General features: G+C 43.4%; 1 protein-coding gene across 10 annotated transcripts in view; it reads left to right on the top strand.

Annotated features, from left to right (window-relative positions):
- Window positions 1-21,027, top strand: part of NHS (NHS actin remodeling regulator) — a 353,434-nt gene that overhangs the window by 323,979 nt on the left and 8,428 nt on the right. For 5 of the 10 annotated variants that reach the window (XM_053306635.1, XM_053306638.1, XM_053306639.1 and 2 more), the window contains 3 exons: window positions 6,955-7,017; window positions 12,869-13,061; window positions 20,232-20,363. In XM_053306635.1, coding sequence (XP_053162610.1) covers window positions 6,955-7,017; window positions 12,869-13,061; window positions 20,232-20,363 — 388 coding nt within the window. Of the gene's footprint in view, window positions 1-519; window positions 625-6,954; window positions 7,018-7,547; window positions 7,740-12,868; window positions 13,132-20,231; window positions 20,364-21,027 lie in introns of those variants that run through there. The other 5 variants (XM_053306641.1, XM_053306643.1, XM_053306637.1 and 2 more) reach the window with 5 other exon arrangements.

The following is a 21,027-nucleotide window of genomic DNA, read 5'->3' as shown; positions in this document are numbered from 1 at the left end:
GAGGAGACACGATCCCTGCGTGCAGCCCAAAGAGACACACGATCCCAGATACCGAGTTACGGGAGCCCTCACTCCCTTAACCTCAGCTAAGAGCTGGGCTTACAAGTAAGGTTTGGCTGGGTGGGAGTGCCAGGATCCACGCTGATCCATGCGCTCCTCACAAGCAGCCTAGCTCAGGTTGAGCTGTCCTAGCCTGGGCTAGGCTGCTCGTGAGAACAGCTTCTGTGGTCTGTTCCAACAGTGTAGTTATATAAACGAGCATTTGGGTCAGTTTACTCTAGGCTCTTCTCTTATTATGAGACTTACTATATGCCATACAGGTGTCAGAATACCAGTATAGATGCCATACCAGATAAGCTTGATTTTTGAACTTTAGAACACCTGATAAGACTGGCCAGATCATGCAGTGAACTGAAGACATCACAGACTCTTCTAGAAAGCTGGGGAGAAAGTATCTCCACTTTAGCCATCACTCTGTTTTCTTGCCCCACACTTTTGAAAATGTGGGAGCAGGACGGAGGAGGAGGAGCAGCAGCAGCAGCAGCTTGAGCTTTGTCCCCATGTGGTTGAGGGATGCTGGGTGGAGATAGCAAACCGGAAGCAGAGGGCTGGCGGAGGCAGCAGGTGAGTGTGGGGCACCCTCCTGCCAGTATGGTTCCTCATCCAATCCATGACCTGAGTGGGCACCTCATTAGCAAGCTGGCCCTGGTAAAGTTGCTGTAGCTGGCACAGCTTCTGCTGCTGCTTTCGGAGGGAAGTTCCCCATGAGGAGCTGTCCAGAGAACATGACGACGACGACGATGATAAAACTTTTATTTGTTAGCCGCATCATAACAAATTGTTTTTTGGGTGGCTCACAACAGCATTAAAACATCAAGTAAAAACACAACACACCAGAAGAAAAATACAATACAATACAATTTTAACACTTTAAATTTAAGAATCAAAATTTAAAAGGCATGAATGAACAAAAAGGTCTTTACCTGGCAACTGAAAGAACAAAGTGATGAAGCCAGGCAAACCTCACTGGGGATGCTATTCCATAAACAAGGTGCAACCACCGAAAAGGCCCTCTCCCTAGTAGCTGCCCACCTCACCTCATTTGGCAGGGGCACTTGGAGCAGGGCCTCCGAAGAAGATCTAAAAGTCCAAGTTAATTAAGGTGCTAGCTTAATTAACCCACTCTGTAGCCATTTAGAGCTTTAAAGGTTAAAACCAGCACTTTGGATTGGGCCCAGAAATGGACTGGGAGGCATTGCAGCTGATGAAGCACTGGTGCAATATGATCAAAACGTCCAGTCCCAGTTAATAATCTTGCAGCCCTACTTTGTACCAGCTGCAGTTTCCAGACTGTTTTCAAAGGCAGCCCCATGTACAGTGCATTGCAGTCATCTAAGCGAGAGGTTACCAGAGCATGAGTAACTGTGGCTAAGCTATCTCTGCCCAGGTAAGGTCGCAGACAACATCCTGGGAAATATTCTCTCCTTAACCCACTGAGCATCACTAAGACTCCTAGCTAGGCTGCTGATCATTTGAAGGGCAGCCAGTCCCAGTGAATAGCTGACTGGAAAAGATGTGCCATCCCCTCTTTGAAAAGGCATGCTGGATCTGGAAATGCAATATTGGCTGTTGCCACTTGTAGCTTTTGCTTTTACCAGCTGAACTTATTTCTTTGTAAAGCTGCCTCCCACCTGATATTAATGACCATGTTCCAGATCATTCCTTCCTCCCACTTACGTTGGTATTTGCTTCAAGTGGGCATGCACATTGTTTGCACCTCAACAAACTGCAGCCAGAGCCGTGGTGATTATTTGCTCTTTTGTAGATCATGAGCATTGAGAGGCTGTATTAAACAAAAAAAAAATTTGTATTTTTTAGCCTTAAATAGTAGGCCATTTTATTGATATCATAAATATACAAACCATTTCAATAAGGTTGTAAGGTCAGTTGTGTTTCCTCCATATTTATAAAATGGAGGGGTGATTAGGAATATAAGACGCTGCCTTATACTGTGTCAGAACATTGTCCCATCTAGCTCAGTATCTTCTATATTGACTAACAGCAGCTCTTCAAGGCAGGAGTCTTTTCCAGCCCTAGAGCAGTCAGGGATTGAACATGGACCTTCTTCATGCAAAGTAGATGCTCTACTGCTGAGCTACAGCCCCATCCCCTAAAAAGTGGCTTAGTTTGATGCTCGTACTTGCTGCTCCCTGCAGATGAGCAGGCTGAGCAGGCACTCAGAACCTGGGTGGCCGGATTGGCCACCCACATGATTACCAGCTCCGTCATGAAGCTGGTGGGGCGGTGGTCATCAGGGTCCAGCCCACAGAAGTCTCAGGATGCCCCACATGAGTGTCTGTCACATTGAAGTTTCTTTGTTTTGTCTTGTGTTGTATGCCAGAGTGTCCCCTGCTTGAAAAATAGTAAGGATTGCTGCTTTAAACTGTGGTAAATTTGGTGATGGGGCATAGCTATAATTGAACAAGGGGAAGGACAAATATCCTTGTGTACCTGGCGGTGGTGGGCAGCTAGGCAACAGCTTATGCGTCACTCTACAGATCTTCTGCAGCAAAGATACTGGTGTGTGTATGTGTATGTGTGTGTGTGTGTGTAAAAGGGGGTGGTTGGGTCTTCACTTTTTGTCCCAGAACTCACTCCAACCTTGCTACACCCCTCTTTGGTGAAAAGCTTTTGCGAAGGAGGAACTGTGGTAAGATGACAAACCGGTTAGCATGATTCTCATTAACTACCAATATTGGATTGTCTTTTTGCTACCCATTCTAAAAAGGAATGTTTTACATAAGGTTCTTCTGACTTTTCATTTTTTGTGTCAGCCTTAATATTAACTCCAACAGTGTAATCATACAAGTAGATTTTTAAAAAATGTTTTATTTACTAAGGCATGCATTTCCCCAGTATTAGGTAATGCTAATATTTTACAGAGAACATTATGTACCTCACATAAAACCTATATAGTACCTTTTTTAAAAAAACAGAAGTATACTGCAACTTCCAAGGTGTGTCTCAAATTCTGTCATTAGAAGAGAGGTGGGACTGACCACAATTGAATCCTGCTACTGGAAAGCCATTATACTTTTCTGGCTAAAGCTTGTGTTTACAAAGGTTGGGTTGGTATATCTTATCCTGGAGGATCCTTTCAAATCTAATTGGGAATTAGGAATCATGGAAAAATTATCAGCATATGGATTCTCCCTAGTGGAGATAACCAGACTAGGATTTGATCGAGCTAAGCGCTTGATTATACAGCGTATACAGGCTGCAGAGCTGCAAATGGAACAGGCAAACTTACCGGGTGGTATGTATCTTGGAAGTCAGAACACTGAGTTTAAGCCAGCTCCATATTTAAGTAATGTCTTGATACCAAAGTTCAGGTGAGCTCTCACTCTCGCCCGATTAAACGCTCTACCTACAGCGGTTTTATTTGGAAGATTCGCAGGCACGTCAAGTGTATCTAGAGTGTGCCCATGTGGACCTGGCCATATCGAAACAACCGCTCATGTCCTGTTGTACTGTGATCACTATAGAGAAGTAAGATGTAAATTAATAGCCCCGCTCTTGAATAATTTCCCGGGTCATCAAGATGAATTTTATTTAAATTATCTGCTTACCAACCTAAATTCTGATGTTGTAGATACAGTGGCTAAATTTTGCTATATAATATGTCAAACGCGGACTCACATGGTGCAATGAACTTTCTATTGTCGTTCCTATTTTCATTTTTATCTGTTTTTAATTTTATTTTATTTTACTGGTTTGTGACTGAAATAAATATATATTATTATATAAAAAACACTTAATATTTGACGTGTATTTCCACTGTAGGATTCTTAGAAGTCACTATCTGTTAGGAGCCCATTATCTGTTGTGAACCGCCCAGAGACATAAGTTTTGGGCGGTATAGAAATATGTAAATAAAAAATAAATAAATAAAAATAAGGGGATTCACACGTGCAGCCTAACCCAGGCTAAAGCAGCCCAGCCTGGGTTAGGCTGAATATGGAGAGTGCCGGGAGCCAAGTCCCACCCGGTCATTGCCGCCGGGTTAAACGGCTTCCCCCAGCATGCTGCCATTTACGGCAGCGAGTTGGGGGAAGGAGTGGCCATGCTGAGCATGGTGGCCGCTCTAACGAGAGCATCTGCCACACTTGTTCCCTGGGGCACCCTAGAATGCAGGAGAGAAAGAAGTCCTCCCGTTTTCAGAGAGCATCTCTCTCCGACGCACTACTGCTGTGTGGCCATGTGGTGCAGCGGAGGGGAGGGGAGTGGCTGCTCATCTGCAGGGAAAGGTAGTCCTGCTTTCCCCGCAGCCCACCGCCCTTCCTAGCGAGGTCATATGGAAGTCCTCATTGTTTCCCTAGCTGAAATGTGCGGTGGTACCTCTTTTTGAATCATATAGGAGGACATTTTTGCAACTGTTAATTTCAGAAGAATTAAAGAGTATTCTATTCTTCTGATTAAAAACATCCTAGTTAAAAACACAAATATGTAAACCTACTTTAAATTTTTTGCAGGCTTCTGTTTCGATTCTACTTTTTAAAAATTAGTCTCAAGTGTTCTTAATATTTTGAAGTTATAGAAGGTTACTCTGAAAAGGAACTTATTCTGAGAAAATTGGCACTGCGCATTGTGCATCTGCTAGTTAAACTTTAAACAGATAAGGTTTACTCATTTTCCACACTGCAAAACTCTTCTTTTGAATTATAATACCTAGATCTCTGAGATCTTTTTAGTACCTCCTTTTTAATGAGCCAGACCATTCATATTCCTGTTCTGGACCTCTTATAGTCAATTGTCCACTATAGCCCTCCCCTCTTGGGATTTGCATCCTGAGTATTATTTTTTCTTGGTTCTGAAAAGCCCAAATTCCAGTGTGCTACTTTATATTTCTCCCAATGGGCTTCAGAAGCTCTATCACAACCCTTTCAATCTCTCCATATCACACAGGCAGATGGTTCTCAAATTCCTTACCCCTCTTTATTACAGTCTCCTAAGCACACTACAAACAGACATTTAATTGTTTTACTCTATACATCTTTTATTCTCTTTGTCTACTAAATTTAGTTGACTTGTTTAGTTTGCTAAACCCAGACTTAACTGGGGATTTCAAAATGACCAGTTCTCTGAAAATCATGAGGAAACCATTGGGACACATGATAGAAACATAAAACATGAGCCTTTATAAAAGATTGCAGTCTTTCATAGGAGTTACTGAGGAACTAAAGTACACCCAGGGACGGAGCCACCATTGGGCGAATGGGTTCAAAGTGAGCCCGGGCCGCTGCCAATCGGGGCTGTGCCTTGCAGCCCCAGACACAGCCCCAGTGTCTGACGTCAGACGGCGGGGGTAATTTCACTCCCAAATGGGGCCACGCAGCCCCGTTTGGGAGCGAAATGGGCCAGCGCTGCATTCACAATGCAGCTGGAGTGACTCTCCCTGCCTTTTAAAAGCAGGGAGAGCCCCTCCTGGCTACACTGCAAAGGCTGATTTCGCTCCCAAACAGGGCTGCATGGCCCCGTTCAGGAGTTAGATTGGCCGCGCTGTGAACGTAACACTAGCAGATTTTGCTCCCAAACAGGGCCGTGCGGCCCTGTGTGGAAGCAAAGCAATGCCCCCTGCATCTGACACATGACACAGGGGGTGGGGCTAAATGCACCCTGTGTCATACCTCAGATGCAGGGGGCAGGGCCCTGCAGAACCCGGGCTGCCACTTGGCTCCCTCTGCACCTGAGTACACCTACTGTATATAAGCATCAACTAGAAGATATATTTTCTGTGATATATTTAGATGGGAATAGTTGGCTGCACCTCTTCAACCACTTCAGATTGTCTTGGCATGTCAGGTCTTTCCAGATCTTCTATTACTACAGCCACTGCCATTGTACACCGCCATGCTGTCCTCTTTCTGTCCCACTTGCCTAGGCTGGAGGTGATGTTTTGAAAACAAATGATGTTTTGTTGGAGGAAACTCAGGAGACTACTAATTATGGACAGCAGTGTTACAGTCTCAAGGAACCCTGGGAGATGTAGTTTCTAGACTACCTGACATTCATATTAAGGACTGTGGTATCCTGGTAATATGCCAATTCCCATGATCCCTGGTGCCTGGGACTCTGCCATAGCAGTACTCTGATTACTATATGAGCCGGAGAAGAACTTTGGGGCCAAATGCTGCTCACTTTGTAATATAGTACAAGTGAACATGATGAGTTACAATGCAAGACATATTCCAAGCAAGGAGAGTACAAGCTTCAGAGACCACTAGTTTTCTTAATGTAGCCTGATCTTTGCTAGACCAGAGATTTATAGTGGGTTGTTTTTTTTAAACTACTCTGCACTTGACAGTGCATGAATTCCTCACATGATTTTCTGTTTCCATTGCATTGGAACAAATCCCATCTATAGAAAGCATAAGCTGCCCAACATAGGAGGAGATGACAAAAACTTGTAATAAAATCTGAGAAACTTAACAAACATCTCATAGGTTTGAGTACTCCTGAGAAATTCTTGAAAATTGTGTAGTGGAGTCTCTTGAAACTTCAGAAATCAGAAGGAACCTGGACACAGATTCCACTGGTCAGTGGATAGAATTTCATGTACTGTCTTAAGAGTATCAGTGTTAACTTTCAAAAGGCTTGTTTAGCAAAAACCTGCACATGCAATTGCTTTATCCCCATTAACCTCCCTCCACATAACTAACCACTGTGCATAAAAGTTAAGTAGATGGAGAACTGAGGAACGAATTCTAACACAGGCATTCATTACCAGTACATGTTTATAGAATTACAGGGTTTCCCCCCACTAGGTAGCACATTTAAAATGCAGTTTTAAATGTGTTTAGAACATGCATCTGATATACTTTAACCCAAACTATAAAAACATGTCCAGTGTGTGTTTAATTTTTTAATTTTTTCCCCTACATTTCATGTTTATAGTTGTACAGCACCCGCTCGCCCTCCCCCACAGAGTGTTGCCACATGACCCCATGGAGTAGAAAGGTATTGGAAAAACCACTAAAATAACAGCTTCTCATTCCTTTTCTGCCTTTCAGTCCCTAATCCTTTCTCTTGCTTGCTTTTTTGGCTGACTAACTTTGTGGTCTTTACTATGTTACACTCTTATCAACAAGCAACACCAGCTCCTCTTCTCCCCACCCTCTTTGGTGTAAGTTTAATAGGTTTAGTAGTTCGTGAGAGGGTTTGCCTTCACTTATTTGGTTTAAAGACCTCAATCAAATTTGCCTCCAAAGGGTTTTTATATGTCACTAGAGACAGAGATTTGGAAAACCACAAGAGAACGATCCCAAAGCAAAAGCATGGATTTGTTCTAGGGACTGTTATCATTGCTATTGTTTGCTAAAGAGCAGCATTGGCAGACAGTCAGATACAGTGGTCAGGTCACTTCACTTTCTTTGTCCAACAAGCCATTGTTATGCAGGGAAGGAATCAGCAACAAAATGCAGGCTATGTGAGGATTTTTTTTTTTTTTTTTTTTTGGCGTGCACCAACTCTTTTTTTTTTTCAGATGTTACCTAGGAAACAAAGTCTTTTGTGCTGGTAGTTTATATGAGCTATTCATGTCTGCTGGGGAACAGTACAAAAGCTGAAGAGATAAAGAAAGCTGCAATGTTTTTCTAACCCAGGGATGGGCAAAAATATTTTTTGCAGAAAGGAATCCCTTTTATTTTTTGGTGGGTGATTTTGCAGATGATTCTGACAAGGTAAGCAAGTGGCTTCTTGTAACTTGGATGCATAGCTGTGAAGTCTGGCCTTCAGCATATGAGTAACAAGTTCAGAATGGTTGGGAGTCTCTTTGGAGCAACAAATTATAGTTGTTTGATGGGGGTTAGAAAAGATTACAATATTGAACACTCTAGCAGAAAAAGCAAATTAAAACCTCACTCTTTGACCACATCTAAAAAGCTTAAAACACTGCAGACTAAACAGCAACCAAGGGCAAAGATAGCAAAGTAAAAATTAGAAACTGAACTGAGAAGTAGAAACGAAAATGCCCGCTTAGAACAGCCAGCAAAGTTTGTCCAGGCATGTGTGCGAGGAAGAACAACTTTTAAAACTCTGAAAAGCTTATCTATGTGCTACTTTCCAGGTAGTTGTAGTTTCTCAGTATGCATGGATTTCAACAAACTGCTTCTAATCTTTTACTCTCAGTCATTTGGTAAAACAACAAAGCATGGCACTCCTGTCTCTCCTTTCAAAAAATGACTATCCTTTGATGTAGCTGATCTCTCTTAGTGCCTCTATCTTTTGTGCCTTGTTACAGAATAATTGTGAGTAGCATTTTCTGCAATATTTTGCATGGATTGTGAATATTGTTCTAGAGTCTTTAAGGTGGTGGTTCAGCCTTGCTCAAAGTTGCTTTGTAAATTATTTTTTGATATTTAGTTACTGCGCTATAGAAATCAAATAAATAAATATAATAAAATAATAATAATAATAATAAATGTATCATTTTGGCTGTGACCTTAAGCACACTCATTCCAATCCTACCCATGTCTACTCAGAAGTACATTCATTAATTTCACTGATAATTAGTAAACAAGGGTAGGCCTGGGCTCTTAATCTACTTTCCTCTTTGGGAATAAGGTCCATAAGTTCTACTGAACTCACTTGAATTTCTGAGAAAACATACTTAAGGTCATACTGAAGGTCCATTAAATTCAGTGTTATTTGCTTTCAAGTAATACCAATAGGGTTGCCATATTCTGGCTTCCCAAATCTGGGTGCCTAATTTGCATGAAATCTAGGAGAATCTGGGTGGGCTAAGCAAGCTGGGTGAGATGCTTAAAATCCGGGTAAAGCCCGGAATTTGGGGGGGCATGGCAACTCTAAATTAGATCAGCCTGGCTTGTATCTAACTTGTCAGGTATACACTGATAGGTATAAAGTTTGCATGGATTTGATTTGTCATTAATGTAATGGCTGGCTTCAGACGTACACAGACGTCAGCAGTTAACACTAACTGGAGTTAAACTCCTTTCACGTTGTAGATGTACAACTAATCGCCATGAGCCTAACTGGGGTAGAGGGTCAGGGGAGCCCCTCCCTGATGCTCAGCCTCCCAGCCCGGTCCCAGCCAGCTCCATGGCCAGACTGTGGGCAAAGTGCCACCACGTCAGCCACTTGGCCGCGATTGGCTACGATCTCCAGTGGGGTGTGCTGAGTGAGATCGTGCATTTTCAGAGTGCCCTGCCCAGCCTCAGCAGGGGAAGCACATCGAAAGCCCTTTAAATGCCTTACAATCCCAGCACCGCTTCTGCTAGCTATGGCACCATGCCCCGCAAAGTGGCCCCATACCCAAAAGCACCACGCAAATGCCGATTCCCGGGGGAGGGGATCAGGGCACAGGGGGGTATGGAATCCTGCTTGCTTTGAGGGATGGGAGGGGAGAACCCGCATTTGCCAGAATGGGATATGCAGATGGAGCAGGGCAAAGGAGGCTGGGAGGTCTGTCCCACCATGACCAGAGAAGATGTCGCAAGGCAGAGCACTCCAGCCAGACCCCTCACTAAGCCACTGCAAGCAGCTTGCTGCCTAGTGGGCCAACAATCTCTTGAGAGGGCCAGTCTCTTGAGGATATGCCTGAGCCTATTGAGGTGTTCTGAGCTGGTCACTTAACCAACAGGGAATCCAAGTGGGTTTCACTTTAGTGCCCCCCCCCCGACTATCCTTGAAAAACAGAAAAATAAAAATAAAACTTCCCTATGCCTTAATACCTCTTCAGCATTGCACACACCTGCAGGACATCCCCACACCCCACGTTCCATAGCCTGGCCACATGCACGGTGATGGGGTGGGCCAACGGGACAGCATATTCGCTCAGGCTTTAAAGTTCCTGGGTCCAGTCTGTGTGCCATATGCAGATAAGTGGCCGTGGTGGATCATGGGAGAGGCCACTTTTCTCTGCTCTCCCGACCCCTGGGCAGCTGGGTGGCCTGCTGGGGCTGCTGAGATGGTGCACCTGTGCACAGGTGCGGATGGCTGGGCGGGGGGCTGGTTTCCCTGGTACCTCAGCCACCATGCCTGGGAGCAGGAAAGCAGTCTCTGGGACATCCCTACCCATCAGATCCCAACACAGCTCAATTTAGAACACCCATGGACTGACACTCTTGTGAGTAGGCATACTCCGCGTGGCAATTTAGTCTCCATACCGATCATCATATTTTGATGAGGAGCAACCAAGGCCTTGCTCATGAGTGGAGAGGGGTGGTAAACCTCCCACCTCCCCTGGGGAAGTGGCTGGGCCCCACTTCCCAACCCTTTGTAAAAAATAGAACAGATCCCCCCAAAACCTCCCCACGCTGCTCCCTTGTGTGGACCTGCAAGCACCCAGAGAGCATCTAGATGTCCCCTTTCCCCTGGCACATGTGTGGCACAAAGCTTTATGGCCATTCAGGACTCTTTGTTCCCAGTCCGCCCTCCCACTATATGCAGATCTGCAGGCATGGGGATGGATGGAAGAGGGGAGCCCCCCCCCCCTGTGCAGTGCTGGAGAGCGGGGTTGCCACTCTGAGTCATTAGGAAGGGTACACCTGTGCACATGGATGTGCAGGCAGGAAGGGGGCATGGTATCATGGCAGCTTCCCTTTGGTCCCCAAGGGTAGGAATGTGTTTCCCGGGATAGCAGTCCCTGCAACCATGAGCCAGAAACTATCCCCACTCTGTCCAGAACACCCATGGCCTGACACTCTCATGAGGGAGGTGTTAGATGGAGAAGGGGATGTATTGCCCTTTTGAATCGGCTAAGCTTTTTCCAGGCACATTACTTCTTCCCTCTCCACTCCGATGGTCCCTCTTATGAGCTGTGCCCGTGACCTGTCATTCTCATGCCCGGCCGCTGCACCCTGGGTCAGCCCACGGATTCCTTGAAATAGGATCTCAGCTGACCCAAGACCATCCTCAGTGACCTTTCCTGCTCATGAGCTAGCCGCTGAAGGCAGCTACCCCCCAGCCCCAAAAGGAGAAGGGTTGTACAAGCCTCCTTCCCCACCCTTTATGTGTGAAAAACAGAACTTGGGTGCTCTGGAATCTGCTTTTCAGACCCTGCCCATAGCACCCCCACAAAAACCAATTGCAAGGATGATGCGGCCAGTGGGCAGCAGAGCGGACAAGACCAGGAAAACACTTGCCTGAGTGCCCGTCTCCACAGCTTTCCCGCATGGAGCATTCTCCCTCTCTCCCCTTAATCTGCCACTCTTGTGACAGAGCGGTCTGTGGGGTTATGGGCTAAATTGGCAGCATGCAATGAAAGCACTAGCTTGTAAAACATGAGTACCATCGTGTAAATTTTCAATTAGTGCTGAACAGATGGTTCTTCTCATGAGTAAGAGTTAGGGAGCAAGCATCCCCCCTGGGAAGGGGCTGGGCCCCCCTCCCCACCCTTACTTGATGAAAAATAAAATTTGGCTGCTTTGGAATCCCTTCTGGGGATCTGCCTTTCAGACCCCGCCAATAGCACCCCCACACAAAGCATTTGCATGGACAGTGTGGGCAATGGGCTGCAGAGCCAAGCCTTCCAGCCATTCAGAATTCCCGGGCCAGGGCCTTCGTTGTGGCCTGTTTAGGTGAACCACCACAAAGAAACCCGGGAGAGGGATCTGGCATTTCCAGTTATCCCTGCCAAGCTGCATGGGCATGGTGGACAGAGAAATCCATACATATGTGCAATCTGGCTGCCAGGTGAGTGCTTGTAATCCCCACCGGGACCGGGAAAGGTGTTGCTGGGGTATTTCCCCCTGGGGCTTGCAGGGACATAGTATCCCGGTCAGGTGTCTGCAGCCCTCCAGCCCACATGTGTGCCCCCGTGGCCTGTCACTCTCATGAGAGAGCAGTCTGGTCGGTAATGGCAGGGAAATATCTAGATCCAACACAGGAGAATTCCCGATTGCTTCCCTGGATGGTTGTTCTCATGAGTAAGACTTAGAGAGCACACACACACATACCGGGGAAAGGGCTGGGTCCCCCTTCCCCATCCTTTGTGAACAATAGAAATTGGCTGCTACCGCTCCCCTGCTTGGGTCTGCCTCTCGGCTTCCACCTCTTGTTGTGCTTGTGGACACCCTGACTGCTCACCCCATGTGGCTGAGCAGTTTAACAGGATGACTGGTCCGGGATGGGACATCTCTGTAGCCTGGCAACTCCATAGCTGCACAGCCGACAGGAAGGGTTTTCTGAGCAGCTGCCGGTGAGAAGTGCCAAAAGCATGGAACAGCCACATCCTCAGACAGGTCTGCACCTCCATCTCTATGACTGGAGTTTGGAAATGGGCGCTTAATTGCAGTTAGGGATGAGTCTGCCTTCGGGCATAACACTTTGGCGGCAAAACTGCGTTTATCAGTGGCAAACCTTGGAAAAAACCTCAAGTCCCAATTGGAGTATGTAAGGGCAAACTGGAATTTACTTTTGTGGCTTAACTGCATTCGGGCGTACTACAGTTACTAACTCTGGTAGCCTTAATCGCAGTTAAACAGTACATGTGAACCGGGCCATATTTTAGCAAAATGAATTCATTCAAACTTACACTCAGTTGTTAAAGTAGCATGCATAAGTAAAGCATACCAATAATTCTGAGGTAAGTGTGCATATTTGCAACAACCAAGCATTGACCGGAAATTGAAATCTACTGAAAATCTGCTTCAGATTTCATTTCCAAAGTGTTTCCAATATGTGGGATGACTTTGACTTTCTATCTACCAAATTTCTTTTCTTCTTAATCTGAAATAATTATTGTTTACTGATCTGCAATCAACTTCCAAAACTCATTTTCTGGTATGTTTTTAAATTAACTTCATATGAAAGCGTAGATACTGATTTTGATTGTATTCATTTACAGTCCCACCCTCCGGAAGAAGAAGATACAGATGTCATGTTAGGGCAGAGGCCGAAAAATCCAATACATAATATCCCTTCTACACTGGATAAGCAAACCAATTGGAGCAAAGCACTACCTCTCCCAACTCCAGAGGAGAAAATGAAACAAGATGCCCAAGTGATTTCCTCTTGCATTATCCCCATCAATGTCACTGGTACAGATCTCTTGTACTTCTTTTGTTGTTGTTGACCAAAAGGTGGTTCAAGTCTATTATTATTATTACGGTGAGCATGTCTCTAAAAACAGGATTTTATGACCAACAAATGAAGGGTTTCTGAAGCAAGAGTTTAACTAACCCTTAAGATGTGCAAAAGAGATAAATTGCTGTCTTATGGATATCCACCAGCACTGGTTGTGTTATATATCAAAGTAGCCATTGTGGTTTTCATTCTAATATAACTCATTACCCATAGACTTTTGCATCCTATGATGCAGTTTCATTATTCATAAGGAATAGAAATTCCTGTTTTAACATACATGAAAACATCTCTTTAAACTTAATGCACTGAAATTATTCCCAAATTCGAAGAGGTTACTCATTGTTTGTGTAATAGTCATGCATGCCAGAGTAAATAAGAGTAGTAAGCAAATACTATATCCTGATCTAGAACAAACTGGGGTGTCTTTCAGCCAAGGCAGGGACCCAGAAGGAACACAGGCTTTGGAGAGCTGTGAGGGTAAAGGGTCAGGACCTTGGCTAGCTCCAAACAGGAACTCACAAAAGCTGAATTTAGCAACATAGAGATGTTGCTCCAGCAGTAGAGCAACTGTTCTACTTGAAGAAGACTGCTGGTTTTTATGACTGCTGCCTAGGCAGAATGGCCTCTCACCCCTTCCCCAGGGAAGCTTTGTTGCTTAAAAGGGAATTGCTTGACTTTCTAACCACTGGCTCTGATGGCACTGGGAGAGCTGTGGCAGAAAAGTGTCCTCTAGTCAGGGTGGAGGTGCTGGCTCAGATTCCTCTGGTTATCCTCATGTGGTGGATCCCAGAGACATGGGGATCTGGGTCATAGGGTCTTCTCACCCTGTCTCATCCCCTGAACTGTCTGCTTCATCCCCCAATTGAGGGGATCCCAGATCCAGGGTCATGACATTCTGCTGGTTGCTTTGATGTCTTTCATAATTTCTCTATGTGAACTATATGTAATGGTATTCTGATTGATTTATACAACTTGTAACATGTTATTTACAGGATTTATTTTACATTTCCCTTTTCATACGAGCATGAAATAGCACTTATATATTACTCTCTCTGAAGAACTTCCTCTGCAACAAACAAACAAAACAACCCAACCTGAACAGTTTCCACTTTCTTACTCTTTTTTTGGTTCTTCATCTCAGTTGATATAGAATTCTCTGCCTAGACCAGTATGTTAGTTAGAAAATCCACCTGAGTCTTCCCAAAAAAAACCCTTTCCATAAAAAACAAAATCTGCTTAGGAGAGTTAAGCATATTGGCTGACATGAGTAATCCTATTGAAATTAAAAGGACCAGTTAGGCATTGGAGTATTAGTAAGGAGAATGGGAAAACTTTCAGTCCTTGGGAGAAAAAAAGACTACACCTTTTTTTCTACACCATATATCTACTACTCACAAATAGATTTGTTCTTCACTGCACCTTGGGCCCTTTCTCATGATCTACTGGACACGCGGGGAGGAAAGTTGCTGATACTTACCTTCCCCATTGATGATTGTTGGGTCTGTGCTGGGCACGTTGCAGGGCTGGGATGCACAAAGGCCGGGACGTGCTGTCCCAGCTTCTGGAAATCCCATAATACACTGCACGAGTGCATGGTGCATTTTGGGAGCCCCACAGTGTCTCAGCCCTGGTTGCAAGCAGCCGATACCGACACATAAGCCGTTAGATGGTGGCTAAGGGTGCAAGCACACCCTTAACCTCAGCTGACTGGTGGGCTCCTTTGGCGGGTTTGCCACCAGGGTGCTGCCCAGATCGGGGACGATCCTGGCAGTTCTTACATGCAGCCTAACCCAGGCTGGGCGTCCCTAGCCCAGGTTAGGCTGTGCATGAGAACAGCCTCCTTGTATAACACAGAAAGATTGCAGAGCATATATTGGTCCTCAAGTTTATGCTGACCACACTTTTCTGGATGAATGAATGAATATCCTAACACCGAGTGGAAAGCAACTATTTAAACCCTTGTGGCAGGGGCCTTACTAATAAGGCAGACAAATTGAATAATTAAGGGAGGATGCTTTTTGTTTTTCAAAGTTTACATTCTTTATTCCATTGGGCTTGTTGAATTCTTAGGGGGGGGGGAGGCAGTAATGATTTATTTGGATTTTTGTGCCATATTTTCTGTAGGAAAAGGGCTCATGGTGGGTTATTATAATATTGGGATATTCAGCAACTTCAGCCAAGTGGGGCAGATTCTCCATAGCCATGTTGCTTGAAGGGCTGGAGACTACTTGGCAATGAAGTCATCACTCAGTTTCAGCAGTTTGGACATAAATCAACCCTATTCCTAAGGTGGAGAATCTGAGGGGGCCATTTCCCAATAGAAATGGTGCCTGTCCACTGAGTGAAGAAGGTTCATGACCCAGGCCATGCAGGGTCTCACTCCGCAGGCACAGCAGCCTCCAAAATGGCCACCACACGGGGGAGTAGGCCCACAGAGGGCCCAAGACACCTGAACCAGGCGATTTTTAGAAAGGGAAAGGCCAGCAGGGGGAGGGAGAACCTCCATGGACATAGACCCCCACCACCTTGGAGAAGCCCCCCAGAGGGGGTAAGTTTAAAAAAATGTTTATTAAAAATGCATAACACCCGCCCCGATCTGAACCAAATGGGGAGGGTCGAAGGGGGCCCAAACTAAACTGGCCCATTGTGGTTTGGCTTTGGTTCTAACTTGAACTGAACCAGACCAGGTGGTTTTGTGCAGACCCCTACTGCATACTAGATACCGTGCTTCTAATTTGTAGACTAGGTGCTGCTGTATATAGTTTCCATTAGCAGTAACAGGAATTGATGTTCATTTTTCACAAACAGGCTGTGGAGCTGGGCCCTTCCCCTGAGACTCCACAGCTTTTGATCTCACAGAACATTTCCACTTTTCTTTGGTTCCTAGCCTATGTGTCCAGGTGTTTAGAGTTTATCGTTTCCCATGTTTTTCAAAGTGTAAGGTGCTTCTCCCAGTGAGAGGGGAAATCCTAATCTGTCTCTCTCCTTATTACAATATGGGCCATGAACGCACACTATTGGTCCATAATGCTCTTGGTTCACACTATTGGTCCCACAGTGCCTTGATCTGCTTGGCTTTGAGTAGGAACAAAAGAGAGCATTACCAGCCCACTCATTTTATCTTAGGGTTTGGACACACACACCGCACTGCATTAATATAACACATTTCTATAAGGCTCCAGTAAAAACCAGAGAACGAAAAGGATATAGGGTTTTTTTCAAGAACTTTCTTCTGGCTTTGTCAGGAAGCAGATTAAATCAGTGCAGCAAAGACTTTCCATAGACCCTGTGGTCTGTCCATGGATCCCAGATTAAGGACCTGTTCTAACTGGGCGGATAAATATGATAAATAAATACATGTAAATTCCTTAGAGAATGTTTTTAATGATGCACAGAAGTTCATCATGTCGTAGTGTATTAAATGCATGATGCTCATTTAATATACTTCCTCAAGGAACCGGTAGGGTTTTAAGGAACAAGTAAACTTGCTCCTCCACCCTCCTGGGAACAAGCTGGAAACTAGGGCACATGGGACAAGGGAAGCATGAAAACAGATCAGCTCAGGGTCAAACTAGACATTATATAGTGGGGGGAAGACACACACACACACCATATGCCATTTTTCAGCTCCTGATTGCAGCCACTCAAGGCTGCCATTCATTAAGAATAGAATAGAATAGAATAGAATAGAATAGAATAGAATAGAATAGAATAGAATAGAATATTGCACATATCTGCAGGTAATGTCTAGTTTGGCCCTCAGCCCAGCATTATGACCAAGCATTAAGCATTATTTTCAGTCCACCCATTTTGTCAAGTTTTCGTGAAAAATTTGCTCTGCTTCAAAGTAGTGCAGTTGGAATAAGAAAAAGACAACTGGTGTTATTTCCTAGAACATACTCCTCTCCCTTCTCAGATATATTCAATACATCTCACAGACAGCTAAATCAATTTCAGTTTAGTGCTGCTCCATGTTGAACTTATCGTGGAAACACACTTACTTCCTGATCCCTGAATATATCTGCATGTAAAAAAATTAAACTGAAGCCAGTGGAAGCCCTTTACAAATCAATGGCCACAATTCAAAACAAAAGGGCTTTTCAGATGTTCCCCCTCCATGCATACTCTAGACATATGGAGGAAGCAGTTGGGATTGTGCCTTCTGGCCCAACCCCTGATATTTGCACACCCACCAACCCAACCCACATTCAGCCAGATGCTTGCTAGGAGAATCTATGCACATAAAGGGCCAAAGAAGATATTACTAAGAACATATAAACATTCCTAGCTTTCCCTGTGCAGCATTCTGATTGAGTGGAGAGCCTGCATGCATTCAGCTTTACGTGTGTGGGCATGTACAGACATCCCATTGGATATTGGGGACTGGGCAAGCAGATGTGCAGACATCAGGGGCAGAGCCTGTGGGTGAAATCCTGCTCACTTTTCATGCAGTGTGCACATGGAAGAGGAATGTCTGAAGAGCACTTGAGTTGGACTGGAATGAGTGGGTTTGAGTGCACCCAACTCTTCTTTTCACTGTGCCTCATGGCTAGAATCCAAATAACTGTTTAGGCTCATGCAAGGTGCTCAGCCCAATTTAATGACATTTTGGCAGTTTTCTTTGAATATTTGATCTTCATATCATATAGCAAGCTCCTTTTGAAAATTTTCTTCAGTTTCAAAGCAGTTGCCATGTGGCATAGTAGGCTGTTGTTTGAGGACAGACCAGTGTAAAGCTCCCTTAGTTCACAGAACTAGCTTTGCAGTTCATTGGATCCTGACCAATATACTTAGGATTAGGATGCAGGGTTTCCATTTTGAAAGCTCAAACCAATGTTGATGTGTCTACAATAAAGATAGCTTCACAATGACACCCTTTGAGAATTCCTAATAAAGTCCATTTCCAGCGACTAGCTGGATGGTTCTATGTTAGTAAAATCATTAGTAGATAATCATAAAACAGTTCAAATAACCTGGAATCAATTTTGAACAATTATGCATTCTGAATCTGTTTTCCTTGATTTGTTTCATTTTAAAAATCAGTAGAATTTATCAGTAGCACTTTTGTTCAGTGTTTATCTCTGTCCACATATTATAGTGTTAGTGGTTGGTATAGGATTATTATCTGGGGTCTCCTCTAGTAGATTTCAAGAAGAACTTTTACAGGAAAGTTACTTTTTAGTGTTTTACATTTGTATGTAATGTACTATGTATGTGTATGTCCATGTATAATTATGATTGATATAATTATACAACATTGAAAGTATAGATTTTTGGATCAGGATTTCATTGGGGCAGCTTGATTCCCCCCCCCGCCCTTTTTTTTAGTTTCATATAGTTGTATTTTTCTTCTAGATTTCAGTGCTACCCTGAGTGCCTCAGTGTTTGATGTTGCCTTGACACATTTGTTCAGAAAGGAACAAATTATAAAGAAACAAATGCCAAGTTATAATTCACTTGTAAAAACTTTAATTAACGAGGAATATAAGGTTCAATTACTCAGAGGATTTGACCATGAGTGAATAAGTGACTTCTTGAAATTGTTTCTCATTTGCCAGCCTCCAATGACTCCTTCAGTAACATACATGGAAATTATACGTTATTTAGACATCTACCATTCTTTTTAAAAATCATTTGATCCAGCTCTAGTAGTGGTTTTTGCATGCTACGTGTCCCTAGATATAGATATGTATCCCCTTTGGCATCAGATGCATCAAATAGGTTTGTAGTGAACCAGATGAGTATTCTGATGCACTTTTACATCTTGATGTGCATCTATATAATCTATGTGAATAGATCTTCCTCACAGGATAGGTGCAAACTGAGCATAGAACAGAATTTAGCTCTATGCAAACAGGACTGTTCTATTGCCAATGGTGAAAGGAAAAAGTGGTCCATGCACTAATGGAATTTTATCAGCCACAACAAATAGTGTGAAATCTATATGTAGGAAAGGCTCTGGATGTCAGCCATAAGTCCTGTTAAAGTTACTGGTACTTACTTTCAAAAATGTTTAGGACTGGACTTTCAGACCAGCTTCATATACATGATGTTTTGTAGTTAGTGTTATAACATACTATTTCTGCATCCCTTTTCAGAATAATCAACTACTTAGTACTATGGAGTAACCTAGACTGAAATCCCACCTACAGTATTTGCATTAGAAATAGAGCAGAAGAAAGGCTATAATAGAATTTAGCTCTCTTTTAGAATGAATTCACTCAGTTCATATGTTGCAGGTGTCCGTTGTTATGAAGGTTTTTTGGATTGGGCAACAGCCCACCTTTTTCTCCACATGTGAACAACATAAAGATGCTGGGCAACTACATGTGGAACTGTGCAAAGCAAATGGGAAGGCAGGACAGCTTTACATACTGAAAACATTTATTATGGGATGCCAGGGATATTTAAGGGATTTGGCTGTTCTGTGATAACAGTATCAATATTTCTTTGAGGATTATTTAGGGTCAAATATGTTTAACCTATTATCATTAGTGGCAATTACTCTAGTTATTTACACTTATTGCAACATGAACTAGTATAATTATTGTGATTTGACTCAACACTGACAAATGTCCTCTCTGGACTGGTATTTGGAACATTTTGTTGGATCTTTATTTTGATCCACCCCAATTCTTCAACAGTTGCTTTAGTAAGGCTGGATACAGAAAGCACACTCATATTTGCCATTGCACCTTGACCTGCCCACAATTCTGCTGCAGTGCAAATGCTACATTGTGGTTTCAATAAGAGTTGATCCATTTCTGCTCATCCTGGATGAGAATGTTCGTCACATAGATGTTGATGCCTGCTTATCTGTAATAAATGGAGAACCCATTACAATGAAGGTTCCTTGTAATGAGAGTGCCTAACTCTTTCCCCCCCTTCCATTTCCCCCTCTTCCTTTTTGTGACTTTTGGCAATGCAGGCTGCCCAAAGGGTACAGGGGTTAGATGCAGAACTGTGATACAGTGTGAATAATTTTCATGAGAGTTGTATAAGGTCTGCCTTATATTTATTTGCAGGCATTACCCAAAGTGCTCACATGACCTCCACTGTCTTCCAGTCATAACCATTTGTTTACCATTTCTAAAAAGCTAATGAGACCTATTTATGGGTTACAGGAGTTGGTTTTGACAGAGAGGCTAGCATACGCTGCTCTCTTGTTCACTCACAATCCGTACTACAGCGGAGACGGAAATTGAGAAGGAGGAAAACCATCTCTGGCATCCCCAGAAGAGTCCAACAAGAAATAGGTGTAGTATAAATACAACTCTTGACTAGATAGCATTCTCTTACTGCCATAACTGTGGCAATAGCCTGCCTTCCAAATAGCTTTCCAAGGAACACATTTCAGCTTTTATGATTGTTGAGTTTTGACTATAATGCATTGGGGTATATATATATATATATATTTGTTTTGTTTTGTCTTTTTTTTAAATATTGCCAGCTAAACTATATTACTCATTACAGCCTTCAGTCTATAGGCCTTACTGAGTAATATAGATATACATGTCCAACCCTTATTGTTTAAATGTAATTGCGTTACTTGATTTTTGTTGTATATATATTTTTTGTTTCTATACCCATAGTTTCGTACATAAAAAGTAACTAGATTCAGTGAAAGTTTTTTCTTGCAGCTAAGGGACCCATAAGGTGAAGAACTGGCAGATGTTACCCTAGAGAGAAATGATGAGTTGTCACTGCTTAATGTACAAACCAATTTTATTATGTATGCCAGACAGCTCTCAATATTTACACTCTCTTGAAAACTTTGCCAAATATTTTCCTTTCCTTTCAGCTTTGTGTCATCTTCCTGATTTTTTAGAGTTGTTAAATAGAATGTACATGAAATTAGATAGTCTAACATAGTTATTTCCTAAACTAATATAAGTGAGTAGTAATGAGGTTAAAGTTAGC

The sequence above is a fragment of the Hemicordylus capensis genome, chromosome 3 (assembly GCF_027244095.1).
Source record: "Hemicordylus capensis ecotype Gifberg chromosome 3, rHemCap1.1.pri, whole genome shotgun sequence".
Taxonomy (NCBI): Eukaryota; Metazoa; Chordata; class Lepidosauria; order Squamata; family Cordylidae; genus Hemicordylus; species Hemicordylus capensis.
This window is presented reverse-complemented; position numbering and strand designations above follow the sequence as displayed.